This window comes from Sus scrofa, chromosome 8 (genome assembly GCF_054392235.1).
Source record: "Sus scrofa isolate SSC_HxYL_T2T_F1_AM1 chromosome 8, Sscrofa_HxYL_maternal_Yorkshire_Landrace_v2.0, whole genome shotgun sequence".
Classification (NCBI taxonomy): Eukaryota; Metazoa; Chordata; class Mammalia; order Artiodactyla; family Suidae; genus Sus; species Sus scrofa.
In genome coordinates this window covers 128,318,391-128,345,297 of record NC_139390.1, presented here as the reverse complement: position 1 = coordinate 128,345,297, position 26,907 = coordinate 128,318,391, and the positions used below count along the sequence as shown (strand labels likewise).

At 36.4% G+C, this 26,907-nt stretch overlaps 1 protein-coding gene across 22 annotated transcripts in view; it reads left to right on the top strand.

The window, feature by feature from the left end:
• Window positions 1-26,907, top strand: part of RAP1GDS1 (Rap1 GTPase-GDP dissociation stimulator 1) — a 140,593-nt gene that overhangs the window by 107,898 nt on the left and 5,788 nt on the right. For 11 of the 22 annotated variants that reach the window (XM_021101742.2, XM_021101740.2, XM_084973353.1 and 8 more), the window contains 8 exons: window positions 1,364-1,489; window positions 10,790-10,933; window positions 11,388-11,519; window positions 13,075-13,209; window positions 14,435-14,560; window positions 15,318-15,457; window positions 22,544-22,670; window positions 26,541-26,669. In XM_021101742.2, the coding sequence (XP_020957401.1) occupies window positions 1,364-1,489; window positions 10,790-10,933; window positions 11,388-11,519; window positions 13,075-13,209; window positions 14,435-14,560; window positions 15,318-15,457; window positions 22,544-22,670; window positions 26,541-26,669 (1,059 nt within the window). Of the gene's footprint in view, window positions 1-1,363; window positions 1,490-10,789; window positions 10,934-11,387; window positions 11,520-13,074; window positions 13,210-14,434; window positions 14,561-15,317; window positions 15,458-22,543; window positions 23,976-25,996; window positions 26,670-26,907 lie in introns of all 22 variants that reach the window. The other 11 variants (XM_021101743.2, XM_021101741.2, XM_084973357.1 and 8 more) reach the window with 2 other exon arrangements.

The window sequence follows — 26,907 nt, the reverse complement described above, 5'->3', positions numbered from 1 at the left end:
GTCGTGTACCTCTACAGGAAGGAGAAGAAAGCATCCATCAAAATAATGAAGAAGAAATTCCAAGATGCTAGCTGTGCCCCCACAAACATGGAAAGCAACTAGTCTAGATTGGATTTGGTCAGAATCCTCTGAGAGAAACTTCTAGATAAATTGATAAGATAGCTGATGCAGCAAAAGAAAATGAGAATTGTAGAGAAATGGCATGAATTCTGGTTGTATTTCAGAGGTAGGTTGATGGACCTTGGTTAGTCTTTGGATGTACAGTTGAACAAGAACATTGAGCAGTGACTCCAGGTTTCGTCCTGTGTGGCATCCTCTTCACTAAATTAAGAAAGTTTGGGAAGAACAGATTTCAGGGTGATAATAACAAAAGTCCACTTAGAGTTTGGATGCCAGAGAGAGATTCAAATGGGGATGTCAAATGGCCAATTAAATGAATAGGCTGGTGTCCAGAAGAGGGCTAGAGATGTGATTGTATAAGCATCAACACATACACGCAGTTTTTGTGCTATGGGAGTGCATGAGATTGCTACGGTGAGAGTACGGACTAAAGAAATGAAACAGCAAAGGATCAAGTCCCAGGGCACTAGAATTTAGAGAGGTCTGGTGGAAAAGGAGGAGCTAATGAAGGGGACTGCAAAATGTAGAGGTGGACTGAAACGGGTTTGAGGTGGGTTTCGGAATGCATGTGAGTTAAGAAACTAGAGACAGTGTGTATAGAAAATACTGTCAAGGAACGTGTTTGTGAAAGTGAGCAGATTGGATGGTAATTGAATAAAAGCAGAGTAGAGAGAAGGTATTTTTTTTTTTCATACTGCTTATGTATGTGAGAACTATTAAAGCACATGTAAATGCTGATGTGTCTCTAGAGTGAGAGGTTGGAGATGATGAAGATGCAGGAGGAAATGAGACCCCCAAGTAATGTGAGGAACTGGCCTTTAATAGAAGGCACATTAGGAACAGTGCAAAAGTGTATCTTTAATGGGGTAAAGATAAGTCACCTTTAATTCAGCCATGTAAAATGCAGTCTGTTATGAGTAATTTTTCTTTTTTGACTAAAAGCCTTGAAACTATGAACTTATAACAGTAATTTTATTGTTGCTATGGTTACTTATATGTTATGCTAGTGAACATTTTTTTATAGCCTTGAATATAATTGGGTCAGAACATTTTCTTTAAAGCCTTAGACATTTTTTCCTCTTCAGGAGCATTTTTAAAAAATGGATTTGATTATTCCTGAATTTGAAGAGCATTTGTATTTATCAGTAATGGTACAAAATGACCAGGTATTGAAAGCAGTAGAAAACAATTTCTGGGTTTAATTTTGTTTGCTTACTTGAAATTTTCCTCCTGTTTTTTTCAGAGTCAAGTAAAGAACAGTTTGCCAGTACAAACATTGCTGAAGAACTGGTAAAACTCTTCAAGAAACAAATAGAACATGATAAGAGAGAAATGATTTTTGAAGTCCTTGCTCCGTTGGCAGAAAATGGTAAGAAAATAAATGTACCTCCAAATGTTTGATCATGTAAGTTCTTTCCAAGTTTTTCTAATATTTAATTGCCAGGTATTTAACTCAAAATCCTTCCTTTATTTTAAATTGGTGATATGATGTTTTACGTTGGATATCTCCAACTTTAGCTACATCATCTACTCCATAACTGTATCTACACTGGCCAAAGCTACTTTTCGTATTTCTTTGATTTTAGAATCATGGCAAAGATGGTTCTGTAGCTTATACATTCTTATGCCAATCTGAAAATGACAGCCAAGAGGCTGAATTCCTCTTACATACCCTCATATATACCCTCGTAGGACAAAGGGCATAAAAGATGGAGTGCCACGTCTACCAACATTGTGGACACTGGTAAACTCCTGTCTTGGGGCAAAAAAAATGTATGGGGTACACTCTAGGAATAAGAGGGAACCAGAGTAAACATGCCTGCCATTCCATATAAATAACTTTTCAAACACAGTGTCTAGCACATAAAGAGGACCAGATACATGAGAAGATAAGACATTGTGGGTAGAGTCAGCACAAAGCACAGGCAACAGCAGCAAATCTCCAGATAGTGGAATTATTAGACATTGATTCAAAACAGCTATGCTTACTATGTTCAGAGAGTTAAAAGCAAGCATAAAAATTTAGAAGGAAACTAAAAACTATTAAAAGTAGAATAGCAGATTTGAAAAAGAAAAAATTAGAAATTCCTGAATTGAAAAATACAACCAAAATTAAGAACCTAGAAGGTGAGTTTAACAGCAGATGAAATATAGTTCAATTAGAGAACAGTGAACTGGAAGATAGATTGGAAGGAAATCCAGAATGAAAAATAGAGAAAGTAAGGAACATACATGAAAGAGAATAACAGGTACAGAGTTTAAAGTGAGAGGGCCTCACATACATTTGTTGGAGTCCAGGAAGGAGAGGTGGTGGGAGGGCAGAAGCAGTACTTGAAGAAATTTTGGCAAAGCACTACTCAGAATTTATGAAAGATATCAGAGTCAAGAAACGCAGTGATTTTAAAACTTGATAAAAAGAAATATACATTTAGAAACATACTGAAATCGAAAAAAAAAAAGACAAAAATCTTAAAAGTGGCCAGGAAAAAATAGATTACCTTAAAGAGGCAAAAGCTTGGTAGCTAACTTCTCAATAGTAGCAATGAAAGCCAGATGACAACATCTTCTATGTGCTGAAAGAAAATAAATACAAATTAAAATGCTAAACCCAGTAAAAATATCCTTCAAAACTGAAAGAAAAATGAAGATATATTCAGGTTAGAAACTGGGAAAGTTCACCACCAGTATACCCTCACTAAAGGAAATTATAAAGTATGTTTATTAGATAAAAGGAAAATGATTGCTAAAAAAAAGAAAACTGATTCCTGAAGGAAGGTTATAGATGCAATGGGGGAGAAAGAACAAAGAAACCAAGTAAATATGTGTGTAAATCTCGTGAATATTAAATATATAAAATATTATTTTATATTAAATATATAAAATAATAAAAATAAATATAAATAAATAATAAATAATAAATAAATAATAAAAATAATTCATTATGAAGTTTATGAAGTGTATGTGTATGTAATTTAAAATATGCTACAGCAAAATGAATATAAATCTAGAGGAAGGTAAAAGTAGTTAAAAGAGTACTTTTGCATTAACTGGAAGAAAGTATTATTAGATTCTGATTAATAAATTATTTCAATTTTTAAGGTGAATTAAAATAATTTTTAAAACAAATGCATAACTACCAAACTAAGGGAAGAACTTATGGAAAGATTTTTTTTAATACCCTGTCAGTCCTAATGAACAGAAGGGTGGAGCGAAAATGGAACGTGGAACAGGGTGTGCAAATAAGGCAGAAAAAATACTCGATTTATGACAGTTATTTCAGTAATTACATTAAATATGTGTAGCCCAAACGCTTTAGTTAAAAGACCAACAGTCACCTGAATTTTAAATAGCCAACTATACTTCTTAAGTAAGCAACATTTCTTAAATATAATGTTGAGGTTAAAAAGATTGAAAAAATAGGAGTTCCTGTTATGGCTCAGGGGTAACAAACCCAGCTAGTAGCCTTGAGGATGCAGAATTGATCTCTGGCCTCTCTCAGTGGGTTAAGGGTCCAGCATTGCTATGAGCTGTGGTGTAGGTCACAGACACAGCTCGGATCTCTTGTTTCTATGGCTGTGGTGTTGTTGGCCAGCAGCTGCCGCTCTGATTCAACCCTAGCCTGGGAACTTCCATATATGCCACAGGTGAAGCTCTGGGGAAAAAAAAAAAAAAGGATTGAAAAAATATACGATTCAAACCTAAAAAAATGCCGAGGTAGTCATATTAGTATCGGATAAAATAGACTTTAGTATTAAAAGCCTTACTAGATATAAAGAAGGCAACTTTATCATGATGAAACGTCTAGTTCACCCGGAAGCTATACAAATATACATTATTCAAAAGGATATGAAGCAAAAATACTCAGAACTATGATGAGAAGTAAATATCCACAAAAATCATGGGTGATTTTAATACCTTTCAGTAATTTATAGAACAAACAGATTTTAAAAAAATAGGGATGTTAAAAGTGTAAATAACATGATTAAGAAAATTAATGTAATGGAGATATTTTAGAATACTGCATCCACTTCACAGAGCCCTTTCTTTTCAAGTACATATGAAACATTTAAAACATGTATACTTATTATGGAAAAAATTTCAACAGATTGCAAAGGATTGTATTCCTAGAGTATGTTCTTTAACTTAAGTGAATTACCTAGTAACTAATAATAGCAAGATAACTAGGAAATCCCTATATGTTTAGGTATTAAGAAATGCAGTTCTAATACCTCAGAGGTCAGAGAAGAATCATGATGGAAGTTAGAATTTTTGTATAATAATGAAAATGAAAACAGTATCTCAAATATAGTGTGATGCAGCTAAAGCCATACTTGAAGGGATTTTTTTTTTTTTTTCGTTTTAAATGAATATAATAGGAAAAGAAAAAAGCTAAAATCAATGAGCTCAGTATTAGTCTCAGGAATTGAGGGAGAGAAAGCTTAAATGAAACCTAGAGGAGTTCCTGTCGTGGCTCACTGGTAGCTCAATGGTTAATGGACCCAGTTAGTATCCATGAGGACGTGGGTTCGATCCCTGGCCTCACTCAATGGGTTAAGTATCTGGCGTTGCCATGACCTGTGGTGTTGGTTGCAGACACGGCTCGGATCCCGTGTTGCTGTGGCTGTGGTGTAGGCTGACAGCTGTAGCTCCCATTGGACCCCTAGCCTGGGAACCTCTACATGCTGTAGGTGCAGCCCTAAAAAGACCAAAAAGTAAATAAATAAATAAAAGAAACCTAGAGAACGTAGAAAGGATGAAATACAAAGAACTGAAATTAATAAAATAGAAAATATTTAGTGCAATAGAAGCATACTTGCCAGTGTTCAGCCTGAAAAGACATCATAAAACTAATAAATCCCTAGTTAGATAAATCAGGAAAAAAAGAGAAGGCACAAATAACCAGCATCAGGAGTGCAAATGGAGATCTCACTGTCAATCTTACAGACATTAGGAGAATGTTATGAAAATTTGATGCCAATACATTGTCAGGTATGGATGACACCAGAATAGAAAAGCTGAGTGATTTTAAATTCTTTCAGGGAATAGGAAAAGCAAATATACTCACCAGTGTATTTTATGAGGTTAGTCAAATACCAACAAAGACAATGCAAAATTAAAGGCCAGTCTCACCATGAACATAGATCCACAATTCTCATAAACTTTGAGAAAATGAAATCCAATAATATCTTTAAAAATTAATCATCATACCAAATTGGATTTATTCTGGAAATGTAGTTTCGTATTCCAATGCAGTCAATATAATTCATCACATTAAACTTAGGCAAAGAGAAGAATCATATGATCTTGTTATTCAGAAAAAGCAAAATAAGATTAACCACGCATCCAGGATTTTTAGCAACTACTTTGCAGGCCATCACTAGAGAATGAAAAGCGTATATAACCAGAGGCCTATAAAAAAACACCATACTCGGTGATAACCAAAAAGCATTTCCTTCAAGACTGGGAATAAGAAGGGTCATCCCCATTTTTATTTCTTATTGTTGAAACTATCCAGTGCAGTAGAGTAAAAAAGCAAGCCAAGATAAAGGAAAGGAATAAATAAAACTATCATTATTCATTGATGATATTATCTATGTCAAAAATTTTTTAAATAGATTAATTTTTGAAATTAGAATTTGGGTTGCTAACCAAAACTGAGAAAAAAATCTAAAAACCCAAAGCATTGTATTTTTCAACATCAGCAAAAACAGAAAATACGTTTTATTTTTAGTTTTTTTTTCCTTCTCTTTTTTGCGGGGGCGAGGGGCACACCTATGGCATATGGAAGTTCTCAGACTAAGGTCCAATTGTAGCTGCAGCCAGCCTACACCACAGCAACACTGAATGAATCCAAGCTGCATCTGCAGCCTACACCACAGCTCACGGCAACACTGGATCCTTAACCCACTGAGCAAGGCCAGGGATCAAACCCGCATCCTCATGGATACTAGTCATGTTTGTTACCACTGAGCCACAACAGGAACTCCTAGAAAATATATTTTTAAAAAAATACATTGCAAGTTCCCATTCAGTGGGTTAAGGACCCAACGTTGTGTCTGCAGTGATGCAGGTTCAACCCCTGGTCTGGGGACTTCCATGTGCTGCAGGTACTGCCATAAAAAGAAAGAAACAAACATTGTTTAGTATAAGAAGTGAGATGCTTTAGATTAATAAAAGATCTCTGGCAGAAAACTGTAGAAGATCATCAAGAAAAATTAAAATCTGAATAAATGGAAAGCTATATCACTTTCATAGGTTGGAAACTTCAATTTTGTAATGATGTTATATGTCCCCATACGGATCTGAAGACTTTGTACACTTCTCACCAAAATCCCAAAGACCAAGAATAGCCAAGACACTGTGAAAGAGAATAAGGTAGCAGAACTGGTTTTACTGCATAACATTAATAAAATTTTAAATTATTGTGTTTAAAAGACACTGTGGTATTGGTTCAAAGATGGACAAAAAGACCAGTGGATCAGGATAGCCAAGAAACAGATGGAGTCTTAGTAAATGTTTATTTCACTGGGGGAAAAAAAGGTGTCACTGCAAAAATTACGGGAAAAGACAGTCTTTTTAATAAACAGTGCTAGGAGTGGGAAAAAAAATACAATTGGAGACACATATACAATCCCACTTGATACTATTTTAAAAATTTCAGTTCAGATAGATTATTGACCCAAATGTGAAAATTGAAACAAGAAAGTTTATCATAAAATATGAGACAGGAGAATATCATGAGTCTTGGAGCACAGAAAGTTTTCTTAAATCACAGAAAGCTCTAACCATAAAGGAAAAATTGATAAATTTGGTTATTTAAAAAAAAAAAAAAAAAAAAAAAAAAAACAGGGGAGTTCCCTTCATGGCTCAGAGGAAACAAATCTGACTGGTATCCATGAGGATGCAGATTCAATCCCTGGCCTCACTCAGTGGGTTAAGGATCTGGCGTTGCTGTGAGCTGTGGTGTAGGTTGCAGACGTGGCTCGGATCCCTCCTTGCTGGGCTGTGATGTAGACCAGCAGCTACAGCTCCAGTTTGACCCCTAGCCTGGGAACTTCCATATGCTGCAGGCGTGGCCCTAAAAAGACAATAAATAAATAAATAAAAGTAAAACTTTCATTCCTCAAAGGATAGCATTAAGAGTGAAAAGCCTGACAGTAAGTGAAAAGATATTTACAACACATGTAACCAACAGATGGCTCATGTGTACAATGTAGATATAAAAACTCCCACAAATTGTTATGAAAAATGTAGAAACCCAGTAGGAAAATGTTCAGCCTGAGAAGGCACTGGACAAAAGATAAAATCCAAGTGGCTAATAATATATGAAAATATGCTTAACTCATTAAAAATCAGGGGATGCAAAATAAAACCACAATAAAATACCACTGAATACTCACCAGAAAGTGATAATGAAGGTATAGCACAATGGAAACTCATTGCGAGTATAATGTTGTACAGTTGGGGAACCAGTATCTACTGAGATGGAAATACATGTCCCTTTTGATCCAACAATTCTGCTGTTAGTTATACCCAGAAATGTGTACATGTGCTCCAGGGGCCACTACAAGAATGTTCATAAACAGCATTACTTACAATAATGAAAAATTGGGAACAACTCATGTGTATTAACAGTAGAATAAAAAAATCATGGTATATCCCTATTGAAAAATACATTCATGAAAAGGAATGAAGACAGCTATAACCAATAGTGTAGATGAATCTTATAGACATATTAAAAGGAAAAAAAAACAACACTGTAAGATAAGATTCCAGAGTTCTGCTATGGCTCAGCAGGTTAAGGATCTGGCTTTGTCAGTGCAGTGGCTAGGGGCCACTGGTGTGACAAGGGTTTGATGCTGGACCAGGAACTTCCACATGCCTTCCATGGGCATGGCCAAAAACAACAGCCAAAGATTCCATTCTATAAAGTTCCACAAAAGCTAAAATTAAACTATCGTTTTTAGGAATGATTATTTGGTAAAACGAAAGTATGCATGTGATTACCTTAATAGTCAGGGCAGTGATCTGAATGGGACGGAGGAAGGGATATGTGGTAGGAATAAGGAATGCACAGAGGGACTTGAGGGTTGTTGGCAATGAATTTCGTCATCTAGGCGATAATGGGCATTTGCTCAATAATAGTGCAGTGTAATGTATATTTTATGCAGTTTGCTGCATTTGTGGAATTTTTCTCCCCATTTAGAAAAGATTTAAAAATGCATGTGCTTACAGATAATATATGTATATACATATATCATACACGTATATGCGAATGGTGGTGATAAAGGCAGATGTCCTTGGGTAGAATGGTATTGGTCAGAGTGTGCTGGGCTGTCTGCTTTGGTAGGATGCCTTGCTAATCCTTTTTAATAAGGCAGTTTAAGCCTCCTGCATTAAATGTGATTACAGTCAAATTGTGACAGATCTGTAAACTTTATTTATTTATTTATTTTGTCTTTTTGCTATTTCTTTGGGCCGCTCCCGCGGCATATGGAGGTTCCCAGGCTAGGGGTCGAATCGGAGCTGTAGCCACCATCCTACGCCAGAGCCACAGCAACGCAGGATCCGAGCCTCGTCTGCAACCTACACCACAGCTCACGGCAACGCCGGATCCTTGACCCACTGAGCAAGGGCAGGGACCGAACCCACAACCTCATGGTTCCTAGTCGGATACGTTAACCACTGCACCACGACGCAGATCTGTAAACTTTAATCTTGACACATTTTAAATTTTTTAAATGCCTTAGAGCTTATTCTTTAGGGAGAAATTTATTTTTCCTCTCATTTGGTGCTTTGGCCAAATAGTAAAATTTTTTTGTGACCATCAGTCAGTTTTACGCTAGAGAATGACCTCTAACCTTCCTTGCAGTATTTCAGAACAACTATGTTTTTATTTATTTCTGTTTTGCCCTCCGCTGTCTTCACTTCCATTTTGTAACTGTGCAGTGGATTGAATGATACCTTTGAAAACTTGCTTCTGGACTACTCTTAGCATATCACCCTTGGTTTTCCTTGTATGCAAAGGAGAATGATTCTAACATTTAAATTGGGATTTGTATAATTAAGGGATTTTTTTGTATTTTTAAGGCTTTTTCATCATGACTTTCAATTCTAGTCGCCACATATTTCTAGTTCTATCATTCTGTAACCAAGGAAACGCCCTACTTTCAGCATGGCACAGTGCAAGTGTACCTTTAAAAAAAACAATCCCGGTTGAATATTCTGTGTATTCTGAAATAATATTCTAAAGAAGATCAGTAGTCCTAGGACAGAAAAAAGTCAAATTTTTACACATTGAAATTGTCTGAAAGAAAAGGTCTTACACATTCAAAAAATTCTGTTTCTCCCAAATAACAAGCTGAAACTGCTGCGGAAATATGCACATGCAGCTTAAGGAAACCGAAGACTACAGAAGTCAACTGAAAAATAAAATTTTAATTAAAAAATTTCTGTATAGCAAGTATATTTCTAAGGTCAGTTATTAATCTTAAGCAGTATCGAATATACCCCAAGCATTTAAGTAGGCCAATTTCAGTTAAAATGCAAGGGTGAATGAGGTCTAAGCAATATCTGCTGTAATGAAGGAGACGTATGGATGCGAATATAAAAATCTTCAATGAAATAAGTTCTGTAATGAAACAATATTTAAGATATTAGGGGAACAACCAGTATTGATTTAATAGGCAAATAGAGTTTGCTATGGAGATAAATTTTTTAAAAATATAATTGGGGTGTAAATGCTCTCTCTCTAAAATTCCAGTTTGTTATACAAAATTTTTTTTCTTTTGAATTTTATTATGAAAATTTTAAAACCTATCCAAATGTAGCGAGAATAGTATAGTATAATAAACCACCAGGTACCTATCATCTGAGAAAGCTTCAAATTAATGAAAACCTAAAGCCCTTTTAAAAAAACATGACTTTTCAGGTTCAGAACGTTATTAATTAACTACCCTAGAAAAATAACATCTGTACAAATATGAATCCAAATATACATACCTGTGATGTTCTTTGAAATTTACTTTTCAGTAACTTAATATTCACACTCCTTTAGTAGATTGTTTTAGGAGTTCCTGTCGTGGCCCAGTGGAAACGAATCCGACTAGGAACCATGAGGTTGCGGGTTCGATCCTTGGCCTCGCTCAGTGGGTTAAGGATCTGGCGTTGCCATGAGCTGGGGTGTAGGTTGCAGATGTGGCTTGGATCCTGCATTGCTGTGGCTCTGGCGTAGGCCGGCAGCTGTAGCTCTGATTAAACCCCTAGCCTGGGAACCTCCATGTGCCATGGGTATAGCCCTAAAAAGACAAAAAAATAAAAAGTAAATTGTTTTTTCTCATGGATATGTGTTTTTTATTTTAAACAATGTGAGATATTTTATAGGATTGCCTTTTAAATGTGAGCATAATATCTAGAATAACAGGAGGGTGACATTACTTGTCTTCAGATATTGTGAAAAGTAACATAATTTCAAGTGGAAAAATGAAATAAAGTTTTTGTGTATTTAAGCTGAAGTGTCAGATACTTCTTTTGAAACTCAGATCTTCAAAGGTGTGTTATCTAAATCATGCACTTTCTTGGTTGCTTATAATTCTTCGTGATAAATTGCTTATACCAGAACTCCTATTTCATCTCAAATTTTGGTTATTTTGTTCACATTATTCTTTAGATGCTATTAAGCTACAGCTGGTTGAAGCAGGCCTGGTAGAGTGTCTACTAGAGATTGTTCAGCAGAAAGTGGATAGTGACAAAGAGGAGGATATTGCTGAGCTCAAAACTGCTTCAGATCTAATGGTTTTATTACTTCTTGGAGGTGAGTTGTAATTCATACCAACAAAAAAAAAGTCAGATTTTTGAAAATTTATTGTGTCTTTTGTAACTACTATGTTAGGCATTTTCTCATTTTCCTGTCACATTTAATCTTGTTGATGTCATGATTTCAAAACCTTTAATACATCATGAAGAGATAATGAACCTCGAAAAGAGGCGTCTTTACTATCTTCCAGTATTTAAAGAGCTGGTGTATAGAAGAGACAGCTGTGGCACCAAAGGACTAAAAGCCAGATGGCTACTTGGAATGTAGACTAGAAAAATTCTAAAATCTTTTGTCCAATCTCTACTAAAAGTTCATTATAAAAAGAGTCATTACTTTTCTCTTTATGATTTATAGATGGTGAAGTATGTAATTTCCCAGTCGGATATTCATTGAGAAATACGGATGTGTTACTCTTAAGTATTTTGCTCTTATTTGTTTCATTTACCTCCAGATGAATCCATGCAGAAATTATTTGAGGGAGGAAAGGGTAATGTGTTTCAAAGAGTACTGTCTTGGATTCCATCAAATAACCACCAGCTACAGCTTGCTGGAGCCTTGGCAATTGCAAATTTTGCCAGAAATGGTAAGCATATTAGTTCTTCCTAATTATCAGACATTCTCTGTTTTAAGATTTTGCTTCTCCATAACATGGTCTAAACTGGAACTGGTCAGAAACGTAGGCAGTATTTGCGCCTACTGCTCACTTAATCTTGCAGGACTCTGAAATGCTAATAGTGACTGTCTACATATTTTATGCATTCAGCTAAGTTTTACTATTGTAAAGGTCATGAAGAGTGATTATGAAGTCCTTCTTTTGAGTATTCTGTACTTCAGAGATTAATAAACTTGAGTCCCATTCTCATATACATCTGATCTGGGAGGATATGCCCTTTGGCCTGGTGATTTTATTTTGGATTTAGTCATCTGAGTGTTCATTTTAGGGTTATTGTGCCTCAGTTTATACTTTTATGTCTACACATCTTAAGTGTTGGTAACCGTCTGGTTTAAGACCGAATATTTCCCTTTTTTATTGCTTTTTTGGAGTACAGTTAACTCAATGTTGTATTGGTTTCAAGTGTAAAGCAAAGTTATCAATTATTCATATACATACAGGCACACATTATATATATCCATTTTTTCCCGTGTAGATTATTACAAACTATTGAGTAGATTTCCCTGTGCTTTACAGTAGGTTCTTGTTAATAATCTATTTTGTGCAGTAGTGTATGTATGTTATTCCCATCTTTCTAATTCCTCCCTCCCCCAGAATATAATAGTTCAGAGGCACCAGACCATCATGTATGTTTCTGAAGTCTGACACTTCTGCTATTCATTCTAGAAAGTTATTCTTGTACCGTGTCTAGGAAACATGAATGTTTGCTTTTAACTTGATTTTATTTGAAAACGAACTGTTGTCATAGCATGTTGTAATAGATGACTTATCCTATTTTTCCTGCCTTCTTTTTGGGGACCATCATGGTAAAATTAAAACTGGCAAAATACTGATGATTATTGAAGCTAAATGTAGGATAAATAGTAGTTCATTACAGGAGTTCTCTTGTGGTACAATGGGTTAAGGATCTGGCATTGTCATTGCAGCGGCTTTGGTCACTGCTGTGGTGCGGGTTTGAGTCCTGCTGGGGAGCTTCCATGTGCTGTAGATGCAGCTAAAAAATTTTAATTAAATTTTTAAATAAAGTAGTAGTTCATTATAATATTCTCTCTGCTTTGTACATGTTTCTAAACTCCTATCCTTAAAAAAATAATTCAAATATCAGCCATGATAACAAAATGTAGAGAACTGTCACTGTAGCATTGGCAGAACACTAGCATACTTCTTTATAAATGGGCACTATTGGAGGATATTTTAAGCATGTCGTTTCTACTTACTCATTCTGGCATATTTCTGCTAGAGGGTTTTTTGGCCAGTGTTCATATTTTTTAAAATTTTATCTATTTTAGGAATCTTAAAATCAGATTTTTCATTCAGTTAAAAAAAAAACTATAAATCTTATGTGAGAAAGATAATTCATTTTATTTTTCCTATAGCTCCATATGTCAATAATAGGCAGACATCAGTATAGCAAAATATTTATATATATTTGTAAAGAAGGAAATTGTTTTTTATTGTTCTTTAGATGGAAATTGTATCCACATGGTAGACAATGGAATTGTAGAGAAACTGATGGATTTACTGGACAGACATGTGGAAGATGGGAATGTAACTGTGCAACATGCAGCACTAAGTGCCCTCAGAAACCTCGCCATTCCAGGTAAGACCTAAGAGTGGGAGGCAGCCACGTGAGAATAAAATCTCAGAGTTTCCATTGTGGCGCAGTGGAAACGAATCTGACTAGTGTCCATGAGGATGTGGGTTCGATCCCTGGCCTCGCTCAGTGTGTTAAGGATCCGGCATTGCCATGAGCTGTGGTATAGGTCACAGGCGGAGCTCAGATCCCACATTGCTGTGTTTACGGTGTAGGCCTGCAGCCACAGCTCCAGTTCGACCCCTAGCCTGGGAACTTCCATATGCCACAGGTCGGGCCCTAAAGAGCGGAAAAAAAAGAATAAAATCTGTGGTTTGGGGAAGATATTTACTTTATGTGATTTGTGGACCTGCTCTGACCAAGAAAAGAAAAGGCATAGCCTTCAGATTGTTTACATTTTTCTTAGTAAGTGGAGATCATATGTTAATAAGTTTCCTGAGATATACAAGCATAATCTTCCTTTTTCAGATCAAATATTCTATTACCTTTTGTGAATTCCTAGATTTGCATCATATTGTATAGTTAAGCTTTTTTAAGCTTTTTCAGTTGAGGTTAGATAATGTTATCAATTAGCAGAGTCCCCTAAAGAATGACTTTTAAGGATTTTTTATTTTTTCCTGCAAGCAGACATACAGTTTTTTAAAATAGCCTTAATGTGGCTTTTTGGATTAGAGGCTTTTGAAATCATATTATCATGGGAAATGATAGAGGATATAGTTAAAATTATCCTTTTATTCTCCTTTCTAAAGAGAAATTTCAGATTAGGTTAAATAGTATAACTGTATGAAAATGCAATCTATATGAAATCAGTTTGACTCATGTGACAGATTAATATGTTTATTAATGTCTATAATATCTATACTAATACAGTTGGGTCAAGGACAGAGGTAAAAAGAAACAGTAAAGCTGAGGAATTGTGCTTTTTATGAATAAAAAGGCAATGTCAGATTTCCTTTACAAATTACTAGCTTTATAATTTAATTCTAAAAGCCAATGAATATAACTTTTATACTCCTGCAAACAAATAGGATACCTATCTCCCAGCCCTCCCACTCCCAATTCAATTCTGAAAATTAACAGAAAGTAACAAGGTTTGTTTAAATAGAAAAATGTAACACATGGCGTTAAAGATAATAAGACACTCACTAGATGTGTATTAAATAAATTGAATGTTTATCATCAGAAATGCTAACATCATTTTAACCACAGTCTTTTTTCTCTCTTTCTCTAGTTGTAAATAAAGCAAAGATGTTATCAGCTGGAGTCACAGAGGCAGTTTTAAAATTCCTTAAATCTGAAATGCCCCCAGTTCAGTTCAAACTTCTGGGAACATTAAGAATGTTAATAGATGCGCAAGGTAAAGAAATGCTTTCCTAAGGTGCATTTTTGGTATAATAGTCTTAATGTGCCTCTAGTTGAAAAAAGACCTGTTTTTAGCTCTCAGAATTATGTAATCATAAAGATAAGTAGCAAATAAAAGGCAAAAAGAGGTTGGTTTTAGAACGAATTTATTAATTTCCATGCTTGTTATAATTGACTTTAAATGGAAATTATATGGCATCTCTATTAGTACATATAATCTGGCTTTGCATTGATTTATTGGCAGTCCTTGAGAGGTTTTTTTGTTTTGGCATTTTCGTTTTTACCTGGTCTTCAAAATCATCAGGTTTCAATGTAGTAACAGTCAGAATTTTTTTTAAATTTGTTTTGCAAACAGGGAGGTCATTTTTCTGTTTGTAGAAACAATAGTGAAAGTCACTTCTTGGAATGAGTTATATTTACTAATTCATAAATTCTAAACCTTTCTCTGTATTGATTCCTCAGAGTACTTCTAAAAGCTCTTCATTACAGTTTGCCAGAGTACTAGCAGACTACCAGGCAGAACCAAAAGAATCCAAAGTAGCTTATTTTTATTTTTTGTGTGAAAGTCCACACCTTTATAGAGAAAGCTCAGTAGCCCATCAGATATGGAATATTTGCTGTTTTTGCTTTAATACAAGTGTTGTATTTTTCAGACATGTAATTTTCCTTCCCACTCGTACATCTTTACCAATTGTTTCGGTTGATTGCCTGTCAGTGATTCATTCCTTTATGGTTTGCCTTCTTTCCTATAGCAGAAGCTGCTGAACAACTGGGAAAGAATGTTAAGTTAGTGGAGCGTTTGGTGGAGTGGTGCGAAGCCAAAGATCACGCTGGTGTCATGGGGGAGTCGAACAGGCTGCTCTCTGCCCTCATACGACACAGTAAATCAAAAGTAAGTCCCAGAGGAAAGTGTTCACCAGAAAACATGCCAGTGGCCTTTTTGGAAACTCGGTATCATCGATCCTGTCATAAGCTCTCATGTCTCTGTATTCATGTATAAATACATGAATCACCAATTCCGAAAAAATAATTGAAGATTGAGCTTTTTTTATTTAGTTCTCTTCCACAATAGGTAAGAGGAAGGCTTTGGAATCAGAGGTGAGTTCACATTGTATGGCTGCTTTTTACTTGGTCAGGTGTCTTCTCTTCTCAGAAGTATCTTAACCTATAAAAATTGGGATAATACCTACACCAACGTGCTGTGAGGATGATTCTGTGAGATCACATGTGCAAAGTGCTCAGCTTGGCACCTGGGATTCAGTACATGGAGGTTGCTGTTGCTGCTGCTGCTGCTGTTACTGCCACCACCATTACCATCATCAGTGTCAAGTATCTTTTGTGTGCCAGGCATTGACCCAGCCAGCTACTGATACTTAGAAATTAAATGGTAACTAGAGAGTATATGATGCCCAGAACTCATGAAGTTGGACAAAATCCATTTTCATGTCAGTGTCCAGCCTAATGTATATCTGGTACATAGTGAGTTATTTAAAAATTTTCATTGAGTGATGGAGTTCCCATTGTGGCACAGTGGAAACAAATCCGACTAGGAACCATGAGGTTGGGGGTTCGATCCCTGGCCTTGCTCAGTGGGCTAGGGATCTGGCATCGCTGTGAGCTGTGGTGTAGGTCACAGACACAGCTCTGATCCTGCATTGTGGTGGCTGTGGTTTAGGCCAGCAGCTGTGTAGCTCTGATTTCACCCCTAGCCTGGAAATTTCCATATGCCACGGATGTGGCCCTAAAAAGGAAAAAAAAAAAAAAAAAAAAGTTTGTCGAGTGAATGAACAAATGAACTGTTTTAAAGATCACAGTGGTAGGGACTCAGGCCAGCAGTTCAGCAGCTGATTTAGGATCTAGATTACATACCTCTTTTTTTAATCACTTTTTAAAATGAGCCTTTGGCCATTTCACTTGTTTATAGCTACAGTAATGATTGTGTATGAGATGAAAGACAGCTTAGAACTAAAATCCACCAGCAATTTTTTGTTTCTTTATGAAGCAGATTAAAAGGAGATGGCAAGAGAAGCAGCTTAAAAGTTTTCCTTGACTTGCATAAATCTCCTTCATATAAATGATTGACTTCACCATAATAGCTGTTCCAACTGGTTGGCCACAGGAATGTGCTCCCCATCAGATGCTACCTCTTGGCATCCTTCCCTGGAGCAAAAGCAGCTATTAACTAGGACCTTCCTACTACCTATCAAACCCAGCACAGCCTAAAAGCTCATCCATTTTCACTGACACCAGTACAGGACCAAGCATTATGTTGACAGGATGGAAAGTACGAGAAAGAAGACAAAATGATCTCATGGGGTATACCTTTTACGTCGTCACCATAACTGCTCTGTCAGGCCCATTTGCTCACTTAACAGTTAACATTTTGGTGCTTGCATTATAAATATTGTAAAATATAGTATGACTTTGAAGAATTAACTGTCTAGTGGGAGGACAGATATAAAAACAGCATTAAAGCCACATACTCCTTTCAGATATCACTTAGAGGAAAGAGAGACCAACTTTGTCTGGGCATCTCAGAAGGGCTCATGTTTTAGAGGTTGATGAGGATATTGTGGAATCTCTCAGGAGGAGAGTGGGAAGACAGAGGATGGAAGGACCTTTCAAACAAAGACAAGAGTGTATTCAGTAGCACAGGGATCTAAAACAACATAGTTTGAGAGGGAAACTGCAAGTAAAACAGTAGTGCTAGAGCACAGAGTGTGGAGCCAGAGAGGAAGAAAAGTGAGGATCAGGATGAGTTATGTGCCGAGTTTAGGCCTATGGATAGATTCTGTAGAGAATTAGGGAGCTCTTAATGTATTTTAAGCAGCAGAGTGCCATTCTTTGGTTTTTATTGGAAGGATGACTCTGGAGCTTACTAGGGACAAGGAAAACAGAAAAGTATTGCAGAAATCTACAGGAGAGATGAAAGCTTGAATTAAGGTTTGGGGTTAAACCATTTGAAATTGCTGATATTCAATCATTTTTGACACCCAGAAACTTACATGGTTCAACCCAATAGGAGTCGTGAGGATGGAGAAGAAGGGAAGGATTTGAAAAAGATACAAGTGGTAGAATTGACAGAATTCGAGGTAGGCTCCAAGGAGGTTTTAGAGATAATTCCGAATCTGGGGCTTAGCACCAGGTGGGGTAATTATGTCATTCATCGAAATAAGTGACTGTAGGAAGAACTGACATCCCCTAACTTGCTTACTCCCAAATCAGTCTTCTACACTTTTGGGGGTCTTAACCCTAATTTTTTGCTCCATCCCATGAGAATTCTTGCCAGGGTTTTTTTTGTTTGTTTGTTTGTTTGTTTTTTAAAGGCAGACCATAATTTAGTGAACTAGATTACAACAGAGACGTGTTTTGGCATCTGAATTTGGAACTCCCAGCTAAATTCTTGTTACATGTGGTTGTTAGGCCAACAAAGACTACATTAATCCATAATATCCCTTCAGTTCAGTATCACCTGACAGAATTACGTAACAACCCATTAGTGGACACAAAAATGCATCCATGGGAAGATACATGTCTGTTACCTTAATCAAATCTTGGAACCAAAACTGTTGAAATGCTATAATATTAAGTTGCGATACGAGGTTATGAGGCTTTCTGTGAGTTTCATTAGCACAGATTTCCCTTTCCGTCATCTAATCCTATACGCCCTCCCCCTAAGTAGTTTTCAAGTGCCCATGAAGCATTAGTCACCATGTAGGTTCTTTGAAAAGGCGTGAGAAATATGGGATGGTACCTGTCTAGATATGTGTGTGTGCCCACACATGTGATAAAAAATGATAGAGGGTTACAGTTTCAGTTGCATTATATAACTTCTTTCTAATTCAGCACCAAATGGTCTGTTTTTCCCTTTGCATATCTTCCTTACAGTTGAGATGATAGTGGCTAAGAGGCAGTAGGAATCTTGGTTCCTAGACCTTAAGGGTCAGGATACAAGGTGTATCTTGGAGCTTTGGATTAGAATTATTAAATTATTTTTAAATTTAGCAGACATTAAAGGAGTTGATGATTCTTTTTGAGCAGTTCTCAAAATAGATTCCATCAAATACTAACCCCAAGAAATGTTCCACAAAGAAAAAGGGTTTTATGGTCAGATTAGTTAAGGAAATAGTGCATTCCTTTTACTTGCCTTTGGAATTCACAGCACACATTAGTATTACTCTAAAGGAACCTCCTTCACTTTATTTAATTCACTGATTCCCAAACAATTTGTGCATCTTTTTTGCACGAGGCATCTAGTAACATTCCACTGGCCATACTTTGGAAATTGCTGCTTTGAAATAAACTTTTAAAATAAATGCTAGGTACAAATTTGTTACATTTCTATGGATCCTTAACCCACTGTTTGTAAATCACAGCTCTCTCCTAATGTTATTAAACTTCGAAGATTCTACTCCTTTTAAAGTTACTCTGAGTTCTGTCGTAGAGTCCAGTCCTCCAGAGGTTTGCACTGATTCATGGGATTTCACACTGGCATTGGTACCTCAGCCATATACAGTGGGTTCTTATGCTTATGCCACTAGGAAATTTCACATCTTCCCTTAGGTTAGGACTCTTCACCAACTAGGTGGACTTTCTGACTATAGATGTCAAAAATAGAGAAAGAGGAAGTTCCCATTGTGGCACAGCAGAAATGAATCTGACTAGTATCCATGAGGATGCGGGTTTGATTCCTGGCCTCGCTCGGTGGGTCAGGGATGGGGTGTTGCCTTGGGGCTGTGGTAAGGGTTGCAGACACAGCTCAAATCCCGCATTGCTGTGACTGTGACTGGTAGCTGTAGCTCTGATTCAGCCCCTAGCCTGGGAACTTCCATATGCCGCATGTGCAGCCCTAAAAAGAAAAATAAAATGGAGAAAGAAATACAGTTTGCCTCTACTCTAGGAATATAAAAATGCCTCCTTTCAAAGTAGGCACTTTTCTTTAGCCTTTAAACATTCTTCTCCAGTTACTAAGCTAAAAACTTGTTTAAACAAATGTATTAGTCACTTCAACAAACATTTATTTAAATCCTATACTGAGAGCTTTGATGATATAATGTAGAAAAATAAAAATTTTGGTAGGTGATTCAGTAGCTATACCAGCCTGCAATCTTCTAAATTATCTCAAAGTCAAGCCTGTCTCAGAACATTCCATTGTAATCATTGTTGTTTAGCTGGCTTTATCTCAACATTACGAGCAAATTGACTGTAAATGCTGAATATGTGAGACTGTAAACATAGGTAATTTTCCTTGCTTATATATATATATACACATACCAAAATTTTGCCTATATATATATATACATTCCTTGGTTATATATATATATATATATATACACACACACACACACATACCAAAATTTTGCCTTTCATAAGAAAACTTGGAAAATAGGACTATGAAATAAAATAGTGTTTTTACAGAGACATCAAGGATTTAGAAGGATTACCCAGAGAAATGTCTACTCACTATAACTGAAGTGGTTTCAGAGAGGTTAAAATAATCTCTGGATTAATTTTAGAGGTGTATTGGTTAAAATTATTTGTAATCCTCCAGATGAATCTTCTTGCTCTATAAAGTGGTGCTGATATTTTTTTTATGTTGAAATTAAAATATAGCTTTAAAACGCATTTATAGAGCCTCTTCAAATCACATTAAACAGTTGCCTCTGCTTGGCACTGTGATGAATTTAGTATGTATACTTTTGTAGATGCCACAGATTGTTTAAAAAAAAAAAACAAGACCTGGCCGTCAAACTGTCTAGATCTGAATCTTGGCTTTTTACCATTTAATCAGCTGTCTGACTTGAGGCAAATTCCATTTCTTAATCCAAGCTTCAGTTTCATCTAAGAACCAGAGGTAATATCTAGCTAAAGGAAGTTTTCTATGAGGAATTAAAATGAATTTCTATCCATAGACTACCCAGTACCATGCTCGGTGTCTAGGTATTGCTCCCTAAAGGATAGCTGGCTACCAATAGTAATGATCTCTTTGTCAGAACACACGTGCAGTGCTCCGTCTGTCTTTTGTCCTCCATTCTAATGCAGCAGAGTAACTCTAGACTGTAGCTACTCAATAAGCATTTATTGATGTAGGAGTGAGGGCAGGCATTTTAAAGAGAAATACTCAGATAACTGTTCCAGAAAAGTGAGATGGAAAAGAAGCTATGTTTGGATTTACAGGCCCGGGGGTGGGGTGTAATTCGTTTCTGATGTACACATTTTTTTCATTCATTTCTTTCCCATCTTTCTACTCCGGGGAACTGTTTAAGGTGAATCACAAAAGAGAGGATGACATGACTGTCCAGGAACCTTCCTAGAGGACTGCATATGTTATCTTGTGACTCTCTTGTGGTCTTCTTTACTCAACAAGCTGCTTTGTGATTTTTGTAAAATTACTCACTGATTTTAAGAATTCCACATCAGTTTCCAATAAACTGCGTCTGAGTAAGCAGTATGTGGTCATCCTGTGGTATCTGAGGGGGATTGATTCCAGGACCCCTTCTCAGATAACCAAAATCTGCAGGTGTTCAAGTCCCTTATATACAGTGGTGTGGTATTTGCATCTAACCTACACACATTCTCCCACATGCTTTAATCATCTCTTAATTATTCATAATACCTAATACAATGTAAATGCTACGTAAATAGTTGTAAATACTAAACAGTTGCCAGCACATAGCAAACTCAAGTTTTGCTTTTTTGAACTTTACGAAATTCTTTTTCCCTGAATATTTTTGATACATGGTTAGTTGAACCCACAGATACAGAGGGGTGACTGTATTGGCAAGTATTCTTTTCAGTAGAAAATTAGATAGTTTCTCACTTTCTAAAAGAAGTTGATGGGGAAAGACATAGCTACCATAAAAACTCAGTACTTAGACTCTATTATTTTAGAATATTTAATCACAGAATAAGTTTAGGCTCAAAGCAAAGATACTGTCTCTAAATAGAAAAGAAACTTCCTTTTTTCAAATATTTTAGCAAATTAATTTGAAAGGTATTTTTAATTATAGCTAGTTTTGTGCCATTGAAGCTAATTTGGACAGGCTACTTAAAATATTTAGTGCCTACTTCAAATTACTAAAAAGAGTAAAAAGTAGTAAAGTTACTTTTTAAATATTCTATAATTGAGACTTTCTACTAAATCATATTTAATCGAAGAGTTTTAAGGCAACAAAACCCTAAGTGAGGTGAAGGCAAAAATGGGTACCAGAAATAAACATAACCATTGTTTTCATCCAACCTTTGTTTTATACATTTATGTGTGCTTTTCATGTCATAACTTTGTAATTATAACAAAAACCTATAAGATATACACTTATGTTATCTCAGTGTTACAGGTGGGGTCTCTGAGATGCAGAGAACTCAGTAATTTGCTCAAAGTCAGTGTTAGTGCTGGGATATACTGAGTCTGGAGCCCACTGCTCCCTCCGCCATTGGAGAGGACAGCGCTGTAGGTACCATGAGAAGTGAGGGAGGCAGCATTTTAGGTTCTGTTCAAGGCCTTTGTATGTAATCCAGTTCTGTCAGATCCAACCAACAAAGGTTTTAAAAAGCTGTAAACATGTAAACATGCAAACATACATACATAAAGAGCTTCACCTAGTGCATGTGGTGTTATCATAAAGCTTTCAAAAGAAGAACTTTAAAAAAAATTATTCCAAGTTTTATTCTCTTTTGTTGATCTTGTGTAAGTCAGCATTTGCGGCAATGGCACTTTTCTTTGACTTCGGTAGCTTCTGGGACTCAGTTCCTTGATATGAACTACAATGGTTTTTTTCATTTAGATAATTGTCATCTTTTGATGATTTTATTTAAAGCTAAAACCTTTTTCCTTCTGTGAAGGAAAAAAATATGGTTAAATGTAATGATTCATATAGGACACTGTCAGAAAACCACTCAACAGTGAGTTGGCTGATTTTAATGCAGTTTCTTTATGTTTAAAATTAAAGTTTATAACTGTGATATTTATTTATTATAGGATGTAATTAAAACCATTGTACAAAGTGGTGGCATCAAGCATCTAGTTACCATGGCAACTAGTGAACATGTAATAATGCAGAATGAAGCCCTTGTTGCTTTGGCACTAATAGCAGCTTTAGAATTGGGTAAGTACCCCAGTGACAAACTTACTTTCTCCTATTTTTATCTTGGATGAAAGAAAGGACAGGAGTGGAATAGAAGTCAGAACCTTGACCAGGATGTATTTTGCCAATGTGTGTGTGTACCTGTATCAGTATATGGAAAATCATATTCTGTAGAATGTCACCACAGCTGTCTCTTTTGGTGGTTCTTTTGGTAACATATTTAGGGCAGTGCCTGAAGGTTGATTTGACTTTTATGGCCACTTAAGAAAACATCCCCTGAGCAGCAGTAGCATTCCTGTTGCTCAGAATTCTTCATGAGACACTAGCTCATAGAAGTCTAGCTTATAAGTAGCAACTTTGTCTGGGAACCAACCTCTAATACAATCACCTGGGGACAATCAAAGTCACAATGGGAGTTGCCACTGTGGCATTGGATTGGAGATCTGTGCTATCTCTGTGGTGGTGCAGGTTCATTGATCCCCAGCCCGGGGATTAAGGATCCAATATTGCAGCAGCTGTGGCCTGAATTCCATCCCTGGCCTGACACTTCCATGTGCTGTGAGTGTGGCAAAGGAAAAAAAACAAAATCGCATGGCCTGTGGAAAGACCTGAGGCTGCCTTACACTAAGGAGGACTATAGACTTTGTAGACGTGTCCTGCTTAGTTCAAAGCCATTTGAGTAAATACAGTTAACTGATCACTCTTCCCACTGATGATTTATGTCCATAATTCTCACACTGGGGCAAGTGGACCCACCAACCCTTATCCCAGGAAGAAGCCAAAAGATAAACATATGTCTTCCTCCAGTGTCAGGTTTACTCAGAATTCAGGTATGAGAGATTTGAATTTTTGTCCTCTTAAAGGGTTATAAACTTTAAAACAATTCATAATTTTTTCAAAATCATAGGTGTAAGTAGGATATAAAATTTTTCTTGAATTCTAAAGACAAAAGACTTTAAGAAAAATGTTTGTGGCTTTGGTCACTGACTTAAGTTAGAGATGCTGTGGAGGTCCGTTTGAGTCCTGGCCCAGCCTGCGATTTCTGCCATGGTTTGGGTAGATTATGTGAGTCAGTCCAGAAGTCCAGACACCTTTAAGAAGGGAAGCTATGATGGAGAGGTGAGTGTTGGTGAAGACATTGAAAGTTTGGTGAGGCTTAAAAGTAAGGGAGCAATTTCAGAATATCCTTGACCTCCCGTCCTAGGATGAATCTGGTTTTGTGCCCTTCATAACTGGTATCTTCTAAATATGCTGTAATTTTTTTTTTTTTTTTTTTGTCTTTTTGCCTTTTCTAGGGCCACTCCTGTGGCATATGGAGGTTCCCAGGCTAGGGGTCGAATCGGAGCTGTAGCCGCCGGCCTACACCAGAGCCACAGCAACAAGGGATCCAAGCCGCATCTGCGACCCACACCACAGCTCACGGCAACGCCGGATCCTTAACCCACTGAGCAAGGCCAGGGATCGAACCCGCAACCTCATGGTTCCTAGTCGGATTCGTTAACCACTGCGCCACGACGGGAACTCCAATATGCTGTAATTTAATCTGCTTTCTGATAGCTGAGCATTTGCCTGGGTCTGATCAATCCACCATAATAGAACTATATAAAATAACAAGAAATAATCGCATCCATTGTTGTTTTCATTGTTTCCTAGTGCTTCCTAGGCCTCTTGAGCTCGAGGTTTAAAAATGGGCCATACTACCTTTTTAATACATAATACACTTTGAAAAGCATGTTTTTCTAAACTTGCATACTTACAGGTTTTTAGATATTATTAAGGACTTATTATAAACTTTTTGTTTAATAATAGTATTGAAGCAACATTTTAAGAGTCCTTATCTTTTTTGTTTGTTTTGATAACATGCATAATATGCAGTGGTAAGAAATAATACAGGAAGCCCTCTTGTCCTCTTTCCTCAGTTTGACTTGTACTCATTTATGCGTTGTGTTGAATTCGGTTTTAGGTGTGTAGGTGTATCTGAACAGTTCTCACAGCACATAGATCCTCCATTTATAACCACACTCACCTACCTCCTACCCTGTTCCTTAATCCCTGGAAACCACTAATCTACCCTTCATTTCTAATTTTCTTTTCATTTCAAAAATATATAAATGGAATCATATGGTATGTGACCTTGTGGAATTGGCTTCATTTGCTCAGCATAATTTCCTAGAGTCATTGATGTGTGTATTAATAGTTCATTCCTCCTCATTCCTAAATAGTATTTTGTGATAGGTATGTCCCCCAGTTTGTTTAACCATTCACCTATTGAAGGACACTTGAGCCAATTCCACTTTGGGACTTTTAAAAATAAGGCTAAAAGGAACATTCATGTATAGTATTTTGTGTAAACATAAATTATCATTTCTCTAGATAAACGACTAAGAGTTACTAGATAACTGTTGGGTTGTATGGTAATTGTGTGTGTGATTTTTTAAGAAACTCACAAACTGTTTTCCAGAGTGGCTATATACCTTTTTATATTCCCTCCAGCACTGTGAAGTGATCTAGTTTTCTCTGTACTCTCACCAGCATTTAGTATTATATCTAATTTTTTTTCGATTCTGATATATGTAGAGTGATAACTCACGTAGTTTTAATTTCCATTTTTCTAATGACAGCTGATGTTGAACATCTTTATGTGCTTATTTGCCATCTGTGTATGTTCCTTGAGGAAATGCATATTTATATCTTTTGCCCATTTTCCAATTTTTTTAAGTTTTGAGGATTGTTTATATTCTAAATATAAATAGTTATATTTACGCCTGTGATCATTTTTGAGTTAATATCTCTATATGGTTTCTTTTTTTGCCTGTGAATGTAATTGCTCCAGTACCATTCGTTGAAAAGGTTATCTTTCCTCCACTGAATTGATTTTGTACCTTTGTCAAAAATCAGTTCAAAATATCTGGATGGGTCTACTTTGGGGGTCTTCTTTTAGTTCCTTTAACCTGTGTGTCTACCTGTCTCTCCACCAATAGTGCACTGTCTTGATGACTGTATAGTGACCTTCATATCAGGTAGAAGAATTCCTCTCACTTTATTCTTTATGAAGATTGTTTACCTCTTCTAGGGCCTGTAACTTTGCATATAAATTTTAGTATAAGCTTTTCTATTTTCTATAGAAAATCCTATTGGGATTTTAGTAGGAATTACAGAATCCTATTCTCTTCAAAATATATACTGAAATACATATGGGGGAAATTATGTGATTTATAGGATTTATTCCAAAATATTTGGGGACTGGTGAGTATAGGTAGATAAGACTAGGGACAGAGGATATAAGCTTGGCCATGATTTTTTTTTTTAATTTTAGGGCCACACCCGAGGCACATGGAGGTTCCCAGGCTAGGGGTCAAATCAGAGCTACAGCTGCTGGCCTGTGCCACAGCAACACAGGATCCAAGCCACATCTGCAACCTACACCACACCTCACAGCAACGCTGGATCCTTAACCCACTGAATGAGGCCAGGGATCAAACCCACATCCTCATGGACCCTGGTCGGGCTCATTAACCACTGAGCCACAAAGGGAACTCCTGGCCATGATCATTTTTGAAGATGGTGATAATTCAGAGTATATCATACCATCTTTTCTTTTGTATATGTTAAATAGTTTTCGTAATAAAGGTCTTTAATTGCCTCATGTGTAAAGGAATATTTTAGTATCAAATTTTAAGCCTTAGCTCCCGAAATGTCTACTGAAGTTTAGATCTATCTACCCTTTTAACAAGGTCTGAATTTAATATTATATCTCTGTGTCATTATTATTTATCAGTCCCTTTTGGAAGGGTTCACATGATCAGTTGCTAGAAAGGGAATCACTATTTAGCCAGATTATACCAGGTTCATACTCAGTGAGTATAACTGATACTTTGTTTCATGTTCCAGGCACTGCTGAGAAAGATCTAGAAAGTGCTAAACTTGTACAGATTTTACACAGACTACTAGCAGATGAGAGAAGTGCTCCTGAAATCAAGTATAATTCCATGGTCCTGATCTGTGCTCTCATGGGATCTGGTATGTGTTTTCTTCTGTCACTTGATATTCATCAGCATATGGTTGACATTAAATATAAAGTAATAACAAATGGTGGCTTTTGGTTTAAGACGCATTAGAAATTAGTTCATGGAAGATAGAGAATTACGTGTACATTGCAAATACTCTCAAAAGATTCTTAGTGATGAAAAGTATTGTATAGCAAACATAGGCAAAAAAATTAGTGTTAAAAAATGAATACCTTTAAGATTCCTTAACC